Source organism: Lissotriton vulgaris, unplaced genomic scaffold (assembly GCF_964263255.1).
Source record: "Lissotriton vulgaris unplaced genomic scaffold, aLisVul1.2 SCAFFOLD_1409, whole genome shotgun sequence".
Lineage (NCBI taxonomy): Eukaryota > Metazoa > Chordata > Amphibia > Caudata > Salamandridae > Lissotriton > Lissotriton vulgaris.
The window spans coordinates 355981-376493 of record NW_028251882.1 but is presented as its reverse complement, the minus strand read 5'-3'; the positions used below and the strand labels follow the sequence as shown (position 1 = coordinate 376493).

At 43.9% G+C, this 20513-nt stretch overlaps 1 protein-coding gene and 1 long non-coding RNA gene across 2 annotated transcripts in view; both read left to right on the top strand.

Moving 5' to 3' along the window:
* The window catches only part of LOC147662717 (uncharacterized), an 82382-nt gene extending 65506 nt beyond the window's left edge, over positions 1–16876 (top strand). Inside the window, exons 2-3 of the long non-coding RNA XR_015305505.1 lie at positions 5815–5996; positions 16199–16876. This is a non-coding gene — a long non-coding RNA (uncharacterized LOC147662717). The remainder of the gene's footprint in view (positions 1–5814; positions 5997–16198) is intronic.
* Positions 16877–17591: 715 nt separating this feature from the next.
* On the top strand, positions 17592–19799 carry LOC147662716 (uncharacterized). The gene is made up of 3 exons (XM_086950953.1): positions 17592–17686; positions 17771–18226; positions 19067–19799. The coding sequence occupies exons 1-3, from the start codon at positions 17592–17594 to the stop codon at positions 19797–19799; spliced, it is 1284 nt and encodes a 427-aa protein (XP_086807079.1).
* The last annotated feature ends 714 nt before the right edge of the window (positions 19800–20513 follow it).

Sequence of the window (20513 nt, the reverse complement as noted above, 5' to 3'; positions counted from 1 at the left end):
TAGAATCAGAAACAACATTATTACACTTAGCAATTCTTCTTACATTCCACAATTTTCCATCTTGAGTAATTACAGAATTACTAAACACTTTTTTGATTTGTATAGGTTTACCAAACTTACATTACCCTTTCATCATCAGACCTGGTCTCATAATCCTTACCCAATCCCCCACAACAAAATGATGAGTTTTGACCTTCCATTTTTTACTGTACCAACTCATGGCCTTGTGTTGCTTTGCTTCTACTCTCTTAGCTGTATCATGTACACATTCTTTAATGTCCAGTTTACCTTGACACTTTTTCTTAAACCACCATGGACACATTTTTGAAGCTGGATCTCTTCCTTTGAGTAGTTTAAATGGACTAAGCTCTGTTGTTGTATGGGGTGTAATTTGATACACCCACAATCTCTCTCTTAACTCATTCATCCATTCACCACGCGTTCTCACCACATCTGTTATATATGACTTCAACACCCTATTAAACCGTTCCACCTGGCCATTCTCATGTGGTTCATATAATGATGTACACTTGTGTGTAATACCATGTTCCTTTAAGAAATTCTCCATTTCTAATGATTTCAATTGCACCCCATTGACCGTAACTAAACTCTCTTTAAAAAAACAATCACCGCATTGGTAGTGGCATTGGGTACAAATTTTACTTCTGGCCATTTTAAGTGGAAATCAATCAACACTAGCGCATATTGTGAATTTTCTGGTAAATTCTTAAATGGGCCTGAAATATTAAAGGCTAACTTTTGCCACGGCATGTCTGGCCACTTAACAACCTTTAAAGGTGGAACATTAGTTTTTAGCATTTTCTCACTCGACACACACTCTTACATTCTCTTACTGTCCTATCTATAAATGCATCCATTCCAGGCCACCAAAAGAAACTCCTAATCAACCTCTTCATAGAAGATATACCGGGATGTGTCTTATGAGACAACTTGAGTATGACATCCTGTATACCTTGTGGTGGAACACATTTGCCCTGACTTAAACAAAAAAACATTTTCCCATTCCAATTCATCCGCCACCCTTGCAAATGGTAAGAGCTCTTCTTTAATTAAATTTTTTTTAGGCCATCCTTCCATTATATATTTTTTAAGAGTACTCCACCTATCCTCTATCCTGACACAACTGTTCCACTTCTCCTCTGTAATCTCTTGAAAATGGTCACCCATCACATCAGCTATAGTCACAATAAATTCTCCTTCCTTAACCACATCCACCTTGTCCTGTTCACACAGCAGACGAGATAGAAAATCAGCAGTGACATTTTTCTTTCCTGGAACATACTCTGTGCTAAAATTGTACTCCTGCAATCTTGATGATAACCTCGCAATCCTGGCAGAAGAATGCCAACCGCCACCTGTGGACAATATATTAACTAGCGGTTTATGGTCTGTCCTAAGGATAAATCTACAACCCCACACATATAACCTGAAATGTTCCACCGCCCACACACACGCGAGCAATTCTCTCTCAATTGCTGCATATTTCCGTTCACACTCGTTCAATGTGGGTGAGGCAAAAGCCACGTACAACTCCTCCTTTCCTTCTCTTTGGGACAGAATGCCCCCTAAACCATATAAACTGGCATCCACCGTGATTATGCACTCTTTCTTCATTCTAATGGGTTTCAATGTAGGAGCATTAATTATATCCATCTTTATACATTCAAAAGCCTCCTGTTGTTCATTTGACCACACATTTTGTCTTAATAAAACCCGCAATGGTTCCATTTTAGTCGCAAAATTTTCCACAAACTTACTGTAATATTCACACATACCCGTGAACGATAACAACTGATCCTTATTAATAGATTATGGGGCTTTAACAATTGCGTCTACATTAGTCTTCTTTGGAACAATTCCATTTCCAGACAATGCGTGACCCAAATACTCGACTGTACGTTTGAAAAGATAACATTTGTGTGCCCTCAATGTGAGACCATGGCTCTCTAACCTTTTGCAACACTTCATCTAAATGAAATACATGCTGAGTTTCGTTCCTTGAGAAAATTAAAATATCATCCTGGAAGCATTTGACAAATTCATCCAAATCTCTAAATATCTGGAACATCACTCTTTGGAACACTGACGCCGCCGACGCCAGGCCAAATGGCATTCTCGTATATTGGTATAGGCCAAAAGGCGTAATTAACGCTGTGAGTTTCTTTGACTCCTCCTCAAGTTCTATTTGGTGGTATGCTGATCGCAAATCTAACATTGCAAATATCTGGGCTCCCTCAAACATTGATACAACTTCGTTAATATTTGGCATTGGGTGACAATATTAGAGTTGAGAGCTCTAAGGTCAACACATACTCTCCATTTTTGATCCGGTTTGCGGACCAAAACTATGGGGGAAACCCACTCAGCCGATTCAATAGTTTCAATAATCCCCTCATCTGATAATTCTTTAACATATCCTTCAATTCTTGTCCTACACTAATTGGAACTCCCCTAATTTTTTGTTTGATAGGTGTGGCATTTTCCTTTAAAACTATTCTATGAGAGAAATCCTTTAATTTCCCTAACTTGTCACAAAACACATTCTTGTAACTGTTTACCAATTTCTTCTCTTTATCATTACAGTTATCGTTGTTACCAATGGTGGCAATCTGATTATATAGTGTATCATCACATAAAGAACTTAAAGAACTACCGCCCCATCTCACTCCTCCATTCCCTGCCAAAGTCATTGAGAAAGCCGTCAATAATCAGCTCGCCGCCTTCCTTGAATCCAACAATTCCCTCGACCCCTCACAGTCTGGCTTCCGAGCCAATCACAGTACCGAAACCGCCCTCATCGCAGCTACAGACAACATCCGAACGCTACTGGACAACGGAGAAACAGTTGCCCTCATCCTACTCGACCTCTCCGCCGCCTTCGACACAGTCTGTCATAGCACCCTCATACAACGCCTCAGCAATGTCGGAATACAAGGAAAAGCTCTGGACTGGATCATCTCGTTCCTCGCCGGAAGGACTCAGAGAGTACGCCTCCCCCCATTCAAATCAGAGGCCACCGAAGTCATCTGCGGCGTTCCACAAGGATCATCTCTCAGTCCCACCCTCTTCAACGTTTACATGAGTCCAACATCCATCGCGCGACAACACAACCTCAACATCATCTCCTACGCAGACGACACCCAGCTGATCCTCTCCCTCACCAAAGACCCAAACACCGCCAAATCCAATCTACACGAAGTAGCCGAATGGATGAAGAACAGCCGTTTAAAACTAAACTCGGACAAAACAGAAGTACTCATTTTAGGATCATCCCCCTCTTCCTGGGACGACTTATGGTGGCCACCGGCCCTGGGCACAGCACCCACACCTACAGATCACGCACGTAACCTGGGCTTCATACTAGACTCCTCCCTCTCGATGACCAGACAAGTCAACGCCGTCTCATCTTCATGCTTCAACATCCTACGCATGCTCAAAAAAATCTTCCGTTGGATCCCCACCGAAACAAGAAAGACAGTCACCCACGCACTGGTCACTAGCCGACTGGATTATGGAAATACCCTTTACGCCGGAACCACAGCCAAACTACAGAAAAAACTCCAACGCATCCAAAACGCCTCAGCCAGACTCATACTGGACATCCCCCGTCAAGCTCACATTTCCGGTCACCTGAAAGACCTCCACTGGCTCCCCGTCAACAAGAGAATAATGTTCCGTCTCCTCTCCCACGCACACAAGGCCCTCTAGGACCTAGGACCCGAATGCCTCAACACAAGACTGTCCTTCTACACACCCACCCGCCAACTACGATCATCCAATCAAGCCCTCGCCGTAATTCCGCGCGTCCATAGATCCACCGCTGGAGGAAGATCCTTCTCCTACTTAGCGGCCAAAACCTGGAATTCCCTCCCCACTCACCTCCGCCTTACACAGAACCACCTCTCCTTCAGAAAGCAGCTTAAAACCTGTCTATTCGATAAGTAATGCACCCACCCTCCCTCAAGCGCCTTGAGACCCTCTGGGTGAGTAGTGCGCTATACAAATTCCTGAACTTGAACTTGAACTATAAAGTGACTGGTTCTTTTGCTCTTGGATTCAATATAATTCCTAGTTTATATTGATCACGCCATCCCAGGACATTAACCCCTTTCCTTGCAATGTACAGTTTAATATCAGTACTCCTATGCTTAAAACAGATTCTCACTCCAAAGTACCCCTCAACTTCAATCTGATTGCCTTCAAAACTTTCAGCCAAAAAGTCAGATGGTACTAAATTCTCTAAACACAATTGTTCAACTGCTCTACAAAATATTGATGTGTGATAATTGTCCACTGGGACCCTGAATCTACCATTAACACTATGTTCACTCCACAAACTCTAAAATCACCATTAGGTTAATTCCTAATATAATCAGGAACTCCATCAATAATAGAAACAACAAAACATCTATCTACTTTGTCTGTTTCATGTACAAGATTAGGCCTGTTTACTTCATTATTCGCAACACATGACACTGCACCTCTGGAGGGTGTGACATTATGTCTAATGTCCCGACATACACTTGTGAAGTGCCCTACTCTACCACAGTTCCTACATTCCTTGTTGATTGCAGGACAACCCGGAAATGATGCTAAATGAGACTTATTGCCACATCTAAAACAAACCGCATTGTTCCGTGTTGACCCTTGAACATTCCTGTACATATTAGTGTTCGAACTTCCTCGATAGTTGTGTTGGAAACGTGTGGGTTGTCGTTGTATTTGGTTCTCATTTTTTGATTTAATATAACAAACCTCCTCCTCTGCCATTTTTTATTTGCATTGTCTTTGACAACCTCCATCCATTTTTCCGACTGTTCTAATGCCTTTGCTTCTGAAATTGCCTCAGCCAAACTAGGATTTCCTAAAACCCATAATCTTTCCTGTATTGTTTTATTTTTAACATGTACTATGATTTGATCTCTTATCATTTCATCCGTTAACAATCCAAAATTACAATGCAAAGATAAAGATCTCAATCCTGTGAGGAAGTCATCGAAACTTTCATCATATTTTTGCTCTCTAGTATAGAACTTGAATCTGTTTAAAGCAATACTTGTAACAGGCTTAAATCTTTTTTCTGTTCTTAATAAAGCCTCATTATACACATTCAAATTATCACCGCTTCCATAGCTCTGGGAAGTAATTTGAGGCAATGATCTAAAAATAACTTGCCCACCGAACCTAAACAATGCAAAAAAATACTTTTCTTTCTTTCTGCCCCCATGTGTTCGCCATCTATAGCCTTCATGTTTGTGATAAATTCTTCCTTCCATCTCGCCCAAGGCATGGGAGGATCACCCTTGGACTGCAAAAACTTTGCTGGGGGTCAAATTGCATAGTTACACGTTGTATTAAGAAAATGTAACTAGCAGAATTAAATACAGTATATATGCATCAACTAAGTTTTAAATGTGTAACTATATATTGTGTGATAATAGAATGATAATTGTTATACTATGACTCTTGACATATTAATATCATTTGAAAATACCCTATCATTTAAAAAAAAAATTAAATACCACATTGTAGAGAAACACCACATTAGTTGTCCTTTGCGTTGAAATGAAGAGTAATCACCGTGTAGTATTTCTTCGTAGAACACCAGGAAGAGAAGCTGGCTAACTTTGAGGAATAAATGGTTGCGTAGTGTTTATTCGTAGTTTACCAGAAAATGAAGAATAAATTGCTGCGTAGTGTTAAACTGTAGAAAACAAGAAAAACGAAGCATTTAATGTCGTGTAGTCTTTAGATGTAAATCACCGTATTTGTTCGTGTTTTGTTTAAGAACAGTTGCCCCGGTGATAAAAATGCCCGCTGATGACATCAGACGTAAGCTTGCTATGTCCTTACGAAGATCAACGCGCTGACTTGTGTAACGTCTCGACGAAGATCAACGCGTTGAAATCATTGCCAAGACTCGGTTGCCATGGACGTTCGTGGGTGTTGGAATTCTGCAGTGCCGCTTAACAAGCGTGAGTGAAACTCAAAAGATGCAACAAACTCCCAATGTACACGATGCGGTGTCAAAGTAATGACCGTCTTGTAAGCTTCCCATAAAACTGACGGGGAACCAACAGATGCAGTGTTTTCCGCAAAGAAGTATTTTGAGGCTTTGCGGATTTCTTTTCAAATTTACGGGACTTGTAAGTATCTGGGGTAAATAGGGTAAAGCCTCTTACGGGACATTTGGTGGTAGGAGTAGGTTAACACTACTAGTGAGTGGTCTGATATACCTCTGGGTTTGATCGTAATGTCATCAACGTTCTGCAGACTGGTTTCCGATGTCAAAAAATAGTCTATTCTAGATAGACTGTTGTGTGCATTTGAATGAAACGTGTATTGTTGTGTTGTGTGATGGGTATGCCTCCAAATTCAACCAGCCCCAGTGCCTCCGCGAAACTCTGCAAGCGAGAGAATCCAGGTGCCTGCGTCCTCACCGGATATCTGTCTAACTTAGCATCCATTGTGGTATTAAATCCCCCCGATAATAAGGTCTCCTTCCGGCAGGTCTCCTCTCGCCAGTGGTATAGCATCCGATATGTGCCCATTGTCCGTTACATACGCCAGTGGTCCGGTGTACAGGAGGCGGATCCACACACAAAACTTAGGGACAAATCCCAAATGAGGAAGGACAGCGAAAAGGTAACTCCACTCCACCATATCAAAAGCCATCCTCGCATTTAGGGATATGACAACCGCCGGCTCTGACAGGGCTGGTGCTTGAGCCATCGCTCCATGCAAGCGTCTGAGGTTTAGCGCAGTGTTTCTATTTGGCATGAAGCCTGATTGGTCCGGGTGAACTAAATGCGGGAGGTGTGCCATCAGTCTGTTTGCCAGTACTTTAGCAAACATTTTTGCCTCCGCATTGAGCAGGTATATTGGGCGATAAGAGGTACACTCTGACAGAGGTTTACCAGGTTTCTGGATAGCCACTATTGTGGCCAGTCGCTGGTCAAGCGGCAGTCCGCCTCTATCTAAGCTGTCGGTGTACATTCGCAGTAAGTGTGAACTGATAGTGTCCGCCATCTGTTTATATAATTCTATCGGGATCCCTTTGGGTCCCAGCGCTTTGCCTGACTGCAGCGAGAAGATTGCAGCTTGCAACTCGTCCTCTGTGAGATCCGCCTCCAGCTCCAAGGAAGCCTCCTTCGTTAGTTTCATGCATTTCTATACCTTTTATGGAGGCTGCTGCCTCGGACATGCCCGATGCCGATGTATAAACATCTCGGAAATGCCCTGCCAATGTGCGTATAATGGCCCACGGGTCTGTTGTGAACTGTCCCTCTGCTGCCTGTAGTTGCGCTATTCCCTTAGTGCTCTGCTCTCACCGATCAAGCCAAGCCAGGAGCTTCCCGTCCTTGTCCCCTACATCATATACCTTATGTCTGGTTGCTGTGAGGTTGGACATCGTCTCTCTTCGCAGATGATCCCTATACTGTTGTTGTTTGAGGTGCAGACTGTGCGTCGAGTCAGGTGTGGGGTCCGTCGAGTGGTCTGTTTCAGCTGAGTGTATTTCTAGCTCTAGATCCATTAGTTCTTTCTTTTTTTCTCGTTTGTGTCCCGTATTGGAGACTATTGCCTGCCCCCTAATTACAGTCTTGTAAGCTTCCCATAAAACTGACGGGGAACCAACAGATGCAGTGTTTTCCCCAAAGAAGTATTTCGTGGCTTTGCGGATTTCTTTTAAAATTTTCGGGACTTGTAAGTATCCGGGGTAGATAAAGTAAAGCCTCTTACGGGACATGTGGTGGTAGGAGAAGGTTAACACTACTGGTGAGTGGTCTGATATACTTCTGGGTTTGATCGTAATGTCATCAACTTTCTGCGGACTGGTTCCGATGTCAAAAAATTGTCTATTCTAGATAGACTGATGTGTACATTTGAATGAAACGTGTATTGTCGCGTTGTGTGATGGGTATGCCTCCAAACGTCAACCAGCCCCAGTGCCTCTGCGAAACTCTACAAGCGAGAGACTCCAGGTGCCTGCGTCACCATTGGATATCTGTCTAAGTTAGCATTCATTGTGGCATTAAACTCCCCCCCCCCCCCCCCCCCGATAATAAGGTCTCCTTCCGGCAGGGTAAGCAGAAATTCACTAAGAGCTGGGAATGCCACTGTGTGGAGCGCCGGGGGGATGTATACTGATATCACATTAATAAGCTTACCTTCCCATTGACCCTGTATTGCTGCAAATCTCCCCTGATCATCTTTTCTGGTTTGGATTACTATGAAGGAAGAGTTTTTCCGCACCAGGATACCCGTTCTCCTGGAGCCCGGCGAGAACTCCGAGTGTACCACCATCTTATACCCCATCTATCTAATGCCTTACACTCAGTGACTGTGAGGTGTGTTTCCTGCAGGAGTGCCAATGTGGGAGCTTGACGTTTCAGGGCCTGTAGCACCAGTCCTCTCTTAATCTTGTCTCTTAGCCTGTGTACATTCCAAGTGAGTAGTGTGACGGGGGTCACCTCAGCTTCAGGGGCTGTGTCCTGGGTACAATCAACTGGGGTGTGTGATGCAGTAGTTGATGAGCGTGAGCCGTAATCCAACCATGTTATGTGGAAACCTGTCAGCCAGGGGATATTCCACCATGTTATCATTGCCGTTACAAACTAGAACAAAAAAACTCGGAACCCATACTTCCCAACCCCTTGTCAAACCCTGCCTCCCTGCCCGACGGACTCTGAACTTCCCGCTACCCCAACTCAGCAGAGGGCTTCATCCCAACCCAGAACAGTGTACTTGCGTGAAGGGGGTAGAAAGTCCATGGAGAAGCGCAGACCTTCCCTTCCCTCCATAGCCCGCATCAGCCCAGTGTCCAAAGCCGGCGCGTCTGCAGCGTTATCTATGTTTGGGTGTCTATTGATCGGCCCGCTTTCCAGTTTTATCCGTGGCCGAGGTCGTCCACTTCTGTCCGCTGTGAACATTCCCGGTCTGATTGCCTTTGATCTTGGCTGCTTGAATCTCCGTTCTCGTTCCGATAGCGTTGGCCTCTATTCCCGCGACATGGTCCGTCTACTCGTCGCCAGCCTTTTTTGCACCGTTTTTTCTTAGCTTGTTCCATTGACACTGGTAGTACACTACTCGTGCATTATTTACACTTATTGTGGTTTTCTGCACCGTTTTTTCTTAGCTTGTTCCATTGACACTGGCAGTACACTACTGGCTTTCTTAATGGCGGGTACGCACACCAATGCTACCCCACCTGACCTCAGCTGACGTGTGGGGACATAGGGGGGTCAGGAGATCCGACCGCGACGGAGGGGCCCTTCCCTGCAGGATCCGATGACAGACACAAAGTGCCTTGAAGTGACTCTTTCTTTAATTGGGAGTCAGTGTAACGCGGCCAGGGCTGCCCTAGCCGATGCCCTTCTCGGACGCCTCAAAATAAGGTGGGCTGCCACATTCTGCACTCCCTACAGACGGAGCATACACTTGGTTGTTGCGCCTAGATAAAGGACATTACCATAGTCCAGGCGCGACGTCACCAGGGCATGAACCAGAGTCTTCCTAGACGCTACAGGGAGTAGGTCCAAGGTTTAACGCAGGACCTTCAGGATCCCAAAACAGGCGCCTGCTACCCGTCTTGTTTGATAGTCTGAGGAAAGACTGGGATCTAACCAAACTCCCAAGTTCTTTGCCTGCACACAGGGCGTAGGTGACCCCCCAAGTCCTGGGGGCCACCATGCCGATGACAACACAGTCGGGGCCTTACCCACCACAAGCACCTCTGTCTTGTTGCTATTCAACTTCAGGCAGTTCTTAGCTATCCATGCAGCCAATTCTTGCATGCATGCCATGAAGTTGGAGGCAGCCAACTCCTGTGCCTGGGTCAGGGAGACCACCAGGTGCGTTTAATCGGCATAGGATACGACCCTGATCCCGACCCCTCAGCAGTCTCCGCTACGGGAGCTACATAGAGATTAAACGGGGTCGGGCTCAGGGTCGAGCCCTGCAGCACTCCCTGGTTCAGCATGATGACCCTGGAGTAGTGTTTGCCCGGTCTCACCTGGAAGCAGTGACCCGACAGAAAAGATTGTAGGCAATTCAGGGCATTGCCAGATACCCCACCCTTCCTCAAACACTACCAACGTGTGATGGGCTACAGTGTCAAAGGCGGCACTTAGATCCAACAGGATCAAGGCCACCGTTTGACCTGCATCCACAAATTGCCTGATGGATTCAGTGGCAAGAAGCAGCGCGGATTCTGTTGAGTACCCAGCTCGAAAGCCGGACATGGTCCCAGCCCTACTGGCCTGTCTGCATCCCTGGATGATCCTGAACCAAAAGTCAACTCGTCTTGCAGCCCTGCTACCTCCAGAACCTTGGGAGGACTGCCTGCCTTCGATCAAAACCAAGGTCTCCAGGGAAAAGCAGACCTATTCACAAAGTGGCTTGGTATACTGTAGGGGCGTTGTCTGGTATGTAAATACAACAGCTAGGCCCAATCAATTTGCATACTCCGCCTCTATCTGCAAGAATAACATCCAACACCATTCTGTTCTGTAAAGTTACGAGACAGTCCGCCTGAAGCTCAGCGGTGAGGTCTCAATGCCCCCACCGTATTGTTTACTGTAGCCTCGACAACGCGAATAAGGTGTCTGATGTCTCTGCTATTAGCCATAGGGCCCCAAAATTGGAGGAGTCCTTTGATAAAGTCCCCTCCCTCTTGTCCTGCCGTGTGGGGCTGTATATGTTGGAGGAAGGAGGAAAGCCACATAACACGATCCCGAAAAATTTATCGGCAACCATGTGACAGACAAAATATGTACCTTGAGCTGGTATTAACAGAGGAGAAGTCTGAGATGAAAAAGTATAAGTATGGTTACAAGTGCTCTTTCCTAATTGGGCTTTGACATTCTGACCATTCCCTTGCAAACAGTAATGGCCTCGACGGGGTAGAGTCCAAACGGGTGGAGATCTTTTTCGTCCAGCCCTATCTGTAAGGCTGTTTTTGTATCGGGTCAAGTTCCAACCATCATATGCTTGCTTCTCGTCAGGTGGGATCTTCCCACCTTCACCAGTATTCTTTGTCATGGCTACTATTCCCTTCATCAAGGGTTCGTGACCAAACATCAGTATTAACTGGGTATCGAGGTTGGTGCTCATATGCGTTGGAAAACATGGCCAGAAATGCCCAGGAGGATCCTTCATAAGAAAACGGCAAGACTAAAAATAGCATCCCCTTATCCGTGCTGTGAGGCATGAGCCCACAGACCCAACAATCGGTGGTGTTAGTGACCAGTTGATGCTGATGCAACAACTGTATGAATGAATTGTTAAAGTATTCCGTTCTCCTGGTCTGTTCATGTTCAGAGAGGGTATGTAGCTGGTGCGGGGAGACAGTAGTGTGAAAAGATATAGGGTGAGAGGTGGGTGTAGGTACAGGTATTGGCTGCAAAGTGTGAGTAACCCAACCCACACAAGCTAATAAAACACATAGAAAAATCAAAACACATAATACTACGCCACATCTAATAAACAATAATTTACAATATTTCTTTTTCATTTCTGCTCTTTTATCATTTTCCGATTCACCAGAATTAATCCTCTAAAGTGTTGCTCGTGGCAATCTTCCTATCTCACTTAGTTGTGGTTATTAGCCGTCCTATGACACTACAGGTCCTGCAGGCCTATTGCCACTACTCAGGTCACAAACCAAGTCTCCTACCACGACCCTGCAACTTAAATTGGATGATTCCAGTATCACACAGGAAAGGAGAGAAAAAAATATATATGCAATTCAAAATTTGAAATGTAAGTTCAGAAAAAGGAAAAGTTTTCAAATGTCTCTTGTCTTTCTAGGCCAAAGATTGTATTTGTTTTTGTTCGGCGCAGTCTGGTCCTGAAAAAGTGTCTCTGGATCAGTTGTATCTATTTTGAGATGCGATGGTACAGCTTCTTGCAAAACATCATCGTCTTCCTTCTCAGTCCGAGTTCATTCAAGGTACAAACCGGGGGACCCTTTCTCCTTCAAAATCACCTATACCTTCGCGGACCCACTGGTCAAAAGGCAAAGGCAAGGGTACCTTTTTGCAGTGCACACCATGAATGCAGTTCAGTTCTTTTTCCCAACAACCTTCACGGCTGTACGTGTCGTCAGCAGGACCTGTCTTGGCGGTCCCCAGCGGGGCTCCAGATTCTTTTTTCTTTGGAAATTCTTCAGACACACCCAGTCCCCAGGTTGGATGGTGTGCCCGGGATCGGAAGAGGCCTGAGGCAAAAGTGTCTTGTACCTGCTGATGGAGAACATGCAATTTAGTGGTGATGTCATGTAAATAATCAACCAACATTGGATACTCTATATCCGAGTACTTTTTGGGCCTAGGGACACCCCAGACATTAGCCTGGCATCTGAACACAATTTCATATTGGCTAAGTCCCACACGAGAATGAACAGCTGTTCGGGTGGACAAGAAAGCCAAAGGTAAAGCATCGGCCCAGGCAAGACCCGTGCTGGCCTGTATCTTTGCAAGTTTAAGCTTGAGAGTGCCATTATAGCACTCTACCAAACCCACTGACTGAGGGTCATTTGCCGCATGGAATTTCAGCTTAATACCAAGATCTGTACATACTTTCTGCATGATTTGGCCCACAAATTCACTTCTATTGTCACTCCAGACAATTCGAGGTAAACCAAACCTCTGGAAGTATTCCTTCAGAAGGACCTTTGCTGTAGACAAAGCAGTATTATCCTTTACGGGGTAGGCCTCTATCCATCTAGAAAAAGGCGCACACCACCACAAGGACATCCTTTAGGTTATTGCATCTCTCCATATGAATGTAGTCTATCTGCAACACCTCAAAAGGATATGTTGGGGGAGCAAAATGGCCTGCTGGAGTTGGTGTCCCTCTTCCTGGGTTATGCATTAAACAATGCAATGCTTAACTAGATTGTCTGCACATTTAGGGATTCCCGCATTCTGCCATACCGTAGCCAAAAGCTTGCATATTCCTTTCGCACTGATGTGGACTGGACAATGCGCCATAGTCACTACTGGAAGTACATAGGCGTCTGTTAGCAGCCAACGCTGATGTTCCGACAATTCTATCCAACACCCCGTCACATCTAACATTCCCGTACCATCTTTCCACTTACTTAATTCTTTCTCTGTAGCCTCTTCCTGAATCATTTTCACACTTTCTATTGTGTCCTCACACATTCCTCCTTGACTGACCCATCTGGCAGGTCCAGCAAAATACATACGACCTGTCACATCTCTAGCTGTCTCTTTTGCTATCTGATCCGGGAAAGCATTTCCTTCACCTACGTCATCAGTGATCCTCTTATGTGCACTACACTTCACAATCGCTATCTGAGTGGGCAAGGCAAGTGATTCTAAGAGGTCATTTACTAGCTGGCCATGCTGTATTTTAGTACCGTGTGAGGTAAAGAATCCTCTTTCCTTCCAGAGGTGGCCAAAACTATTGACTACCCCGAATGCGTATTGGCTATCGGTGAACACATTCACTCTTTTTCCTTTAGCCAATACACAAGCTCTAGTCAGAGCTATCAATTCAGCTGCTTGGGCTGAATTCTTCCTAATGCGTGCTGTTTCTACAATTGTATGCAAGGTGGTAACAGCATAGTCCCAAGGGATCCAGAGAATTGTAGATCAACTTCCTATAGATGGTTGAGATTGCTTTTTCGGTCAGGGGATTAGTTAGCAGCTGGTCCTCCAGTGGGGATGCCTCAGGCAACTTCCCCCCCTTTCCCAGATGTTACCCTGCAGAGCGTGACCCACCTGCAAATGTCAGAACCGTTTTTAGTCGCCTAATTCATACCAACCGGACCATCGAGTTGCATCTCCACCAGCAAATGGTCTGAGATTCCCCCTGCTATGTGTGTAGCGGCCCTAAAGTCATCTTTATGGACAGTCCGGGTGAAAAGATAGTGCAGGCATGCCAAACTACCATGTGCTGCAGACAGGTGCGTCCAGTTCTGATACCCTCTTGCGCTCTAGGGGCATTTATGAGTATCATGAATATAGTATAGGGTCAGTTCTGTCACTCCAGTTACCCCCAATGCGTGTATGCTCTGTCGTAAGTGTCTTACCCTTTTACAGGATGAGTCAGTCTTGTCTGGGTCTCTTTCCTGTTTCCCGACATTTGAATGGCACCTCTGAAGACTCGCGAGAGCAGTGACCCACCAGCAGGTTTTGTGGAGCGCTTTTGTCCTGGATATAGTGCTGCATTCAGTAGGGCACCCACTCTCTTTTCTTTGCAGTTGCCTGTAGATCAGCAGTCCCAAGGTAGCAAGTCACACCTGGACTGTCTGTAAGTGCAGCCCCCTCTGGAGGCCTGACCATCAGCAATTGAGCCCACATTCAAGTCAGTAGATTCAGACTTTGTTGTGTTAGGAATTTGGCAAATGCAACCTTGAATGGGCCTGTTGGCAGCACACAATCGTCCTACTGGGCCTCAACAATCATGTTGTCGAGGAGTTTTATTTTCTACCTTGAACTGTTGGGAGAGTCTTGGCATCCCTCAGACTAGCTGGTCTTGCTGGATGGCTTTCCGGCTCGCCCTACAGATAACGAGGATGTGTCGGACCTTGATTTTTCCAGGACAGCCTTGTCCTCCTGCTGGATAGTGAAACTCCCTTCCTTTTCTTACCAGACAGGCAGGCTTCTAGGCAGACTTCTAGGCTCTTGTGGACAGTTACACAGCTTTTCCATTAAGTAAATCAGCCTTCAGGTGATGTCCATTCAATTTAGATAAACTGTCAGGCTGACACCATCCCTGGTGCCACAGCAGGCACCTGCTTACTTTGTAGAGCACATTATTCCTTGGTAACAGAGGACTTTGAACTCTGGTATAAATGAGGGAAAGATGGTCCCACTTGTATACACAACTGGCAGACAGGAGATGGTGTTTACTCTGTCACACTCTCACATTGCATTTATGCTACGCACACCAACACCGTAAACATGCACTTGATGTTATTGCAAAGTCTGGGCACAGGTATAGAAATGGAGCATTACATGGGTGTGTCAGTAGAAAGTCACTCCACTGACCATGATGCAAAGATCTAATCAGGCTATTGATCCTTACAACAGGGTGCATTGCCACCACCGCTCTAGCTGTTAAACACATGACAGTCCTCTGCCTTAAATGAGGGCACACTTGGTGTGACCCTCCAGGTCACAGGACCGGTCCAAGATCTCTTATAGTCCCTTGTTAGAAGTTGCACAGTACTGGGGTGGCAGAAAAATCTCATGTAATTGTTTTGTGGTAGATTTATCCCAGTAACGTGCAGTTACAGTTTTGACGCAATGTACTGGGGAGTTGCCACGAGGAACAGATTCTTCTGCCACATGCCATTCACTATTTCATACTGTTTTTCTGCTTTCATTTACCACTTGTTTTAAGCAGGTGGTAGATATATGCATGTGGTTGGTTGGGGGGGGGGAGATGGGCGAAGCAGGGGAGTGAAGGGGAAAGATATTTCTAACAGAGGGAAGAATTGTGTGTTTCCCCCAGTTTGTAAAAAAACAGCATGAGTCTTGGCTGCTTCTGCTGCACCGAGTCTTTTGGGTCTTTTCAGTCTAATTTTTCTGTCTGGAAAAAAATGGTGTCCTGTTTCTCTAAATCCAGGTGCAGAAAAGCCTAACGACTGATAATCAGGTGGAATAAAATGAACACATGAAAGTACTCCTTAATTTCATTGCCCTTGATTCATACTCTGGACCATAGTTGAGAGATAGGTCTAGGCATAGTCCTCGCAACACACAATAGATTTGCGTGCGGCAGAGGCCAGAGCTCAAAAGTTAGGATACCAGATACAAGTAGGTGGTAACTCAGGGCAGCGGGAAACGCCTGTTGTCCGTGGAGGGGAAATTCCCATCCTAGAAATCTACATTAAAAATTAATTAATAGTATTCTATTTTCAATATCTTTTTGGTGCCAGTCCATATGACTTTAATGTCTGCTTTTGGGATTCTATGTTACAAGTCCATAGGGTACATGTATCCTTTCTGAGCTTAATAAAATGTTGGAAATTCTACAAATCCTCACTCCTAGATCCAAGTACTATCGGTCCACCATTCTACACTCTGCTCTGTCTGAAGAACAGCTCAAAATTTTCAAAATTCTGCAATTCTGCTTTGATATGGCTTGTAAATTATTTTTGGGGATATTTACATGTATTAACTATTTAATTTTAATACTATAGGTGATTGAAATTACGGACGAAGAAAGCAAGATTTAGCACCAGCCAACTGAATGTTAGTGCCATAAGAAGGATTATTTTGAAAAAATGAAGGACATCAAGCATTCTACGTTTAAACAATTTCCAAAAATCTAAGTGTGGCGAGGAAAGTACTATACCTGTAAGTGAAGTCTCTAATTTTGCATTTCATTAACCCAGAGCAAAGTCATATCTGTCCACACAGCATCGGAAATAGTGCCAGAAAGACCAATCACAACATCCTCATCTGAAATATTATCAGAAAGACAAATTGCCTCAGCAAGACAGAATAACGTTCATCTAAAGCACGCATGATCTAAAGCATCATGTAATTCCAGAGAGGAAGCACACACTGCATAAAAGAAAGATATAACAAAAGGTTTCTTCTGCAAACCATCAAAGAAAAGACACTGAAAGAAGACTCCGAAGCTGACACGCTAACAACCAAAAGATTGGAAAATCACCTTTGTTCAACAACCGTTTTTAACCAGTTACGCAAGTTTGAGACTATCTGCCTCGGGATATAACACCACGACCCACTCTGCTCACTCTGGCGAAAACTTTAAAAATTCACCACTTTATTGTGTTGTTCATGGCCATCTCAGATTGTTTCCTTTTTATTGTGTACTGTTCTGTAATTCTATGTAAATCGCCTCAACCTTATCTGTTGTGAAGGAGTGATATTTCAAACTGTTAAATATTAAAATGGATTAAATGAGCACTGTTGCGCTAGCTAATGTAAATAAATCCTTGTCTTCAGAACTACAATCCTTAACCTTACACCAAACACAGAACGGGTGAAAGGAACTGATGTTCTGCGACTGATGAGCCACAATATTACTGTGCATATTCTAATGTTTCGCAGTTACTGCCATTACGCCACTGCAAAAAGGTACTTCTCAGTTTAATCATTAAATATCAGACTAACACCTTATCACTGCATTGCTAAGAACCTACACAAATAGATTTGAGAAAAACTTCAGTCACAAAATAAGTTGCTGCCGGAGAGGCTATAACCAAAAGACTATTATCTGCTACAAACATTTCGACCGGTGTTACAGGGCTGCATCCAGACATATTTTGCTCAATTCAAGTGTTAAGAAGATTACACACAATATCTTCTAGAGATAAATGCTGAACATTATCTAAACAAGCCCGACTCTAAAATCGGGTTCACTCTTACCGTGGCATATAAGCAAGAGAAAACTAAACGTAGAGATATTAACTCTAGGAATGCACCTTTTAAAAACACTGGCTGTGAGAACAATTTCAGTGTTCAAACCCACCTCAATCAAAGCAAAATAACCCAAGTTAGGGAAAAAGTTACCTGTGCCAAAACAGATTAAGCCATAAATCTCATCTCACTGAATTTGAGAGAATGCACACTGGGAAAATCCTCTCTCAGTGCTCTGAATGCCCAAAAAGTTTCAGCTGTAAATCTAATCTCACTACTCATATGAGAATCCACACTGGGGAAAAACCTAATCAGTCCTCTGAATGCCGGAAAAGGTTTAGTTTCAAACCGCAACTTTATCGACATGCATTAACCCACTCTGTGGAAAACCCTAATCAGTGCTCTGAATGCCAAAAAAGTTTCTGCAGTAAATATTATCTCACTGAACATATAAGAATCCACACTGGGGACAAACCTTATCAGTGCTCTGAATGCCAGGAAAGGTTTTATAACAAACAAAGTCTTTCTCGACATGTAATAACCCACTCTGCGGAAAAACCTTACCCGTGCTCTGAATGCCAGAAATGTTTCTGTGAAAAAAGAGAACTTACTTTACATACAAGGACCCACACTGGGGAAAAACCTCATCAGTGCTCTGAATGCCAGAAATGTTTTAGTGAAAAAAGCCATCTCACGCAGCATATGAAAACCCACACTGGGGAAAAACCTTATCAGTGCTCTGAATGCCAGAAAAGGTTTTGTAAAAAACAAAGTCTTTCTCTACATGTATTAACCCACACTGGGGAAAAACCTTATCAGTGCTCTGAATGCCAGAAAAGGTTTTGTAGAAAACAAAGTCTTTCTCTACATGTATTAACCCACACTGGGGAAAAACCTTACCAGTGCTCTGAATGTCAGAAATATTTCAGTAAAAAAATAGGACTTATTATACATACAAGGACCCACACTGGGGAAAAACCTTATCAGTGCACCGATTGCCAGAAATGTTTCAATACCCAAACCGAGCTCACTCGGCATAGAAGAACCCACTCTGGAGAGAAACCTTATCAGTGCCCGGAATGCCATAAATGTTTCATTGACAAAAACAGTCTCACTCATCATATAAGAACACACACTGGGGAGAAACCTTTTCAGTGCTCTGAATGCCAAAAATGTTTCAGTGTAAAAATCAGACTCACTAAACATACAAGAATCCACACTGGGGAAAAACCATATCAGTGCTCTGAATGCCAGAAAAGGTTTTGCAATAAACAAAGTCTTTCTAATCATGCAGTGACCCATTTTGTGGAACAACCTTATCAGTGCTCTGAATGCCAAAAAAGTTTCAGCAGTAAATTTTATCTCACTGAACATATAAGAATCCACACTGGGGACAAACCTTATCAGTGCTCTGAATGCCAGGAAAGCTTTTATAACAAACAAAGTCTTTCTCGACATGTAATAACCCACTCTGTGGAAAAACCTTACCAGTGCTCTGAATGCCAGAAATATTTCAGTGAAAAAAGAGACCTTACTGTACATACAAGGACCCACACTGGGGAAAAACCTTATCAGTGCTCTGAGTGCCAGAAATGTTTTAGTGGAAAAAGCCATCTCACGCAGCATATGAAAACCCACACTGGGGAAAAACCTTATCAGTGCTCTGAATGCCAGAAAAGGTTTTGTAAAAAACAAAGTCTTTCTCTACATGTATTAACCCACACTGGGGAAAAACCTTACCAGTGCTCTGAATGTCAGAAATATTTCAGTAGAAAAATAGGACTTATTATACATACAAGGACCCACACTGGGGAAAAACCTTATCAGTGCACGGATTGCCAGAAATGTTTCAATACCCAAACCGAGCTCACTCGGCATAGAAGAACCCACACTGGAGAGAAACCTTATCAGTGCCCGGAATGCCATAAATGTTTCATTGACAAAAACATTCTCAATTATCATATAAGAACCCACACTGGGGAGAAACCTTTTCAGTGCTCTGAATGCCAAAAATGTTTCAGTGTAAAAATCAGACTCGCTAAACATACTAGAATCCACACTGGGGAAAAACCATATCAGTGCTCTGAATGCCAGAAAAGGTTTTGGAACAAACAAAGTCTTTCTAATCATGCAGTGGCCCATTTTGTGGAACAACCTTATCAGTGCTCTGAATGCCAGAAATGTTTCAATGAAAAACGCAATCTCACGGTGCATATAAGAACCCACACTGGGGAAAAACCTTATCAGTGCTCTGAATGCCAGAAATGTTTCAGTTTAAAAAGTAGTCTCACCCGGCACATAAGAATCCACACTGGGGAAAAACCATATCAGTGCATTGAATGCCACAAATGTTTCAGTGAAAAAAGTAATCTCACACTGCATATAAAAACCCACACTGGGGAAAAACCTTAGGAGTGCTCTGAATGCCCAAAACATTTCAACCGTAAATCACTTCTAACTGCACATGTGAGATTCCACACTGGGGAAAAACCTTATCAGTGCTCTGAATGGCAGAAATGTTTCAGTGACAAAAGTCTTTCTCGACTTACAATAACCCACACTGGGGAAAAACCTTATCCATGCTCTGAACGTCAAAAATGTTTCAAAAACATTCGAAAAACATGTGTATGTCATCTGCCTGCAATTCCTGACAGCTTGGGCATTTTGGTGGCGGTGAGAGGGCGAACTTCCCGATTTTATAAGGAGTGTAGTAAAGCCTATTGACCACGAAAAAATGGTTCTTTTTCAGACAGGCAGGCTTTATATGTTTGTATAGTGTCTTCAAAGATGGTTCAAGCATGCCCTTTGCCTGTGGTGCCATGGAGAAATTGTTCCAAACCTCCTCTGCCGAAGCTATCCCAGTGTCTTCACCCTGTAGTAGAAGTTGATACCATACCGAGATTTCCTCATTACTTTTTATCTCCTCGCGTTCCGCTGTATGCCAAGACACCAATTGAAGATATTTAAATCTTGATAAATCTGTCCCACCCTTTGCCCTCAAGTACTCCCATGGATATATCCCTTCCTCATCCATTAACTCTTTCCATTTTATAATCCCAGCCCTTTTTATAGGTACTGCCAAGGCATTGTTCAAGCAGTCCGGGGTACCAGGTGAATCCCAATCTG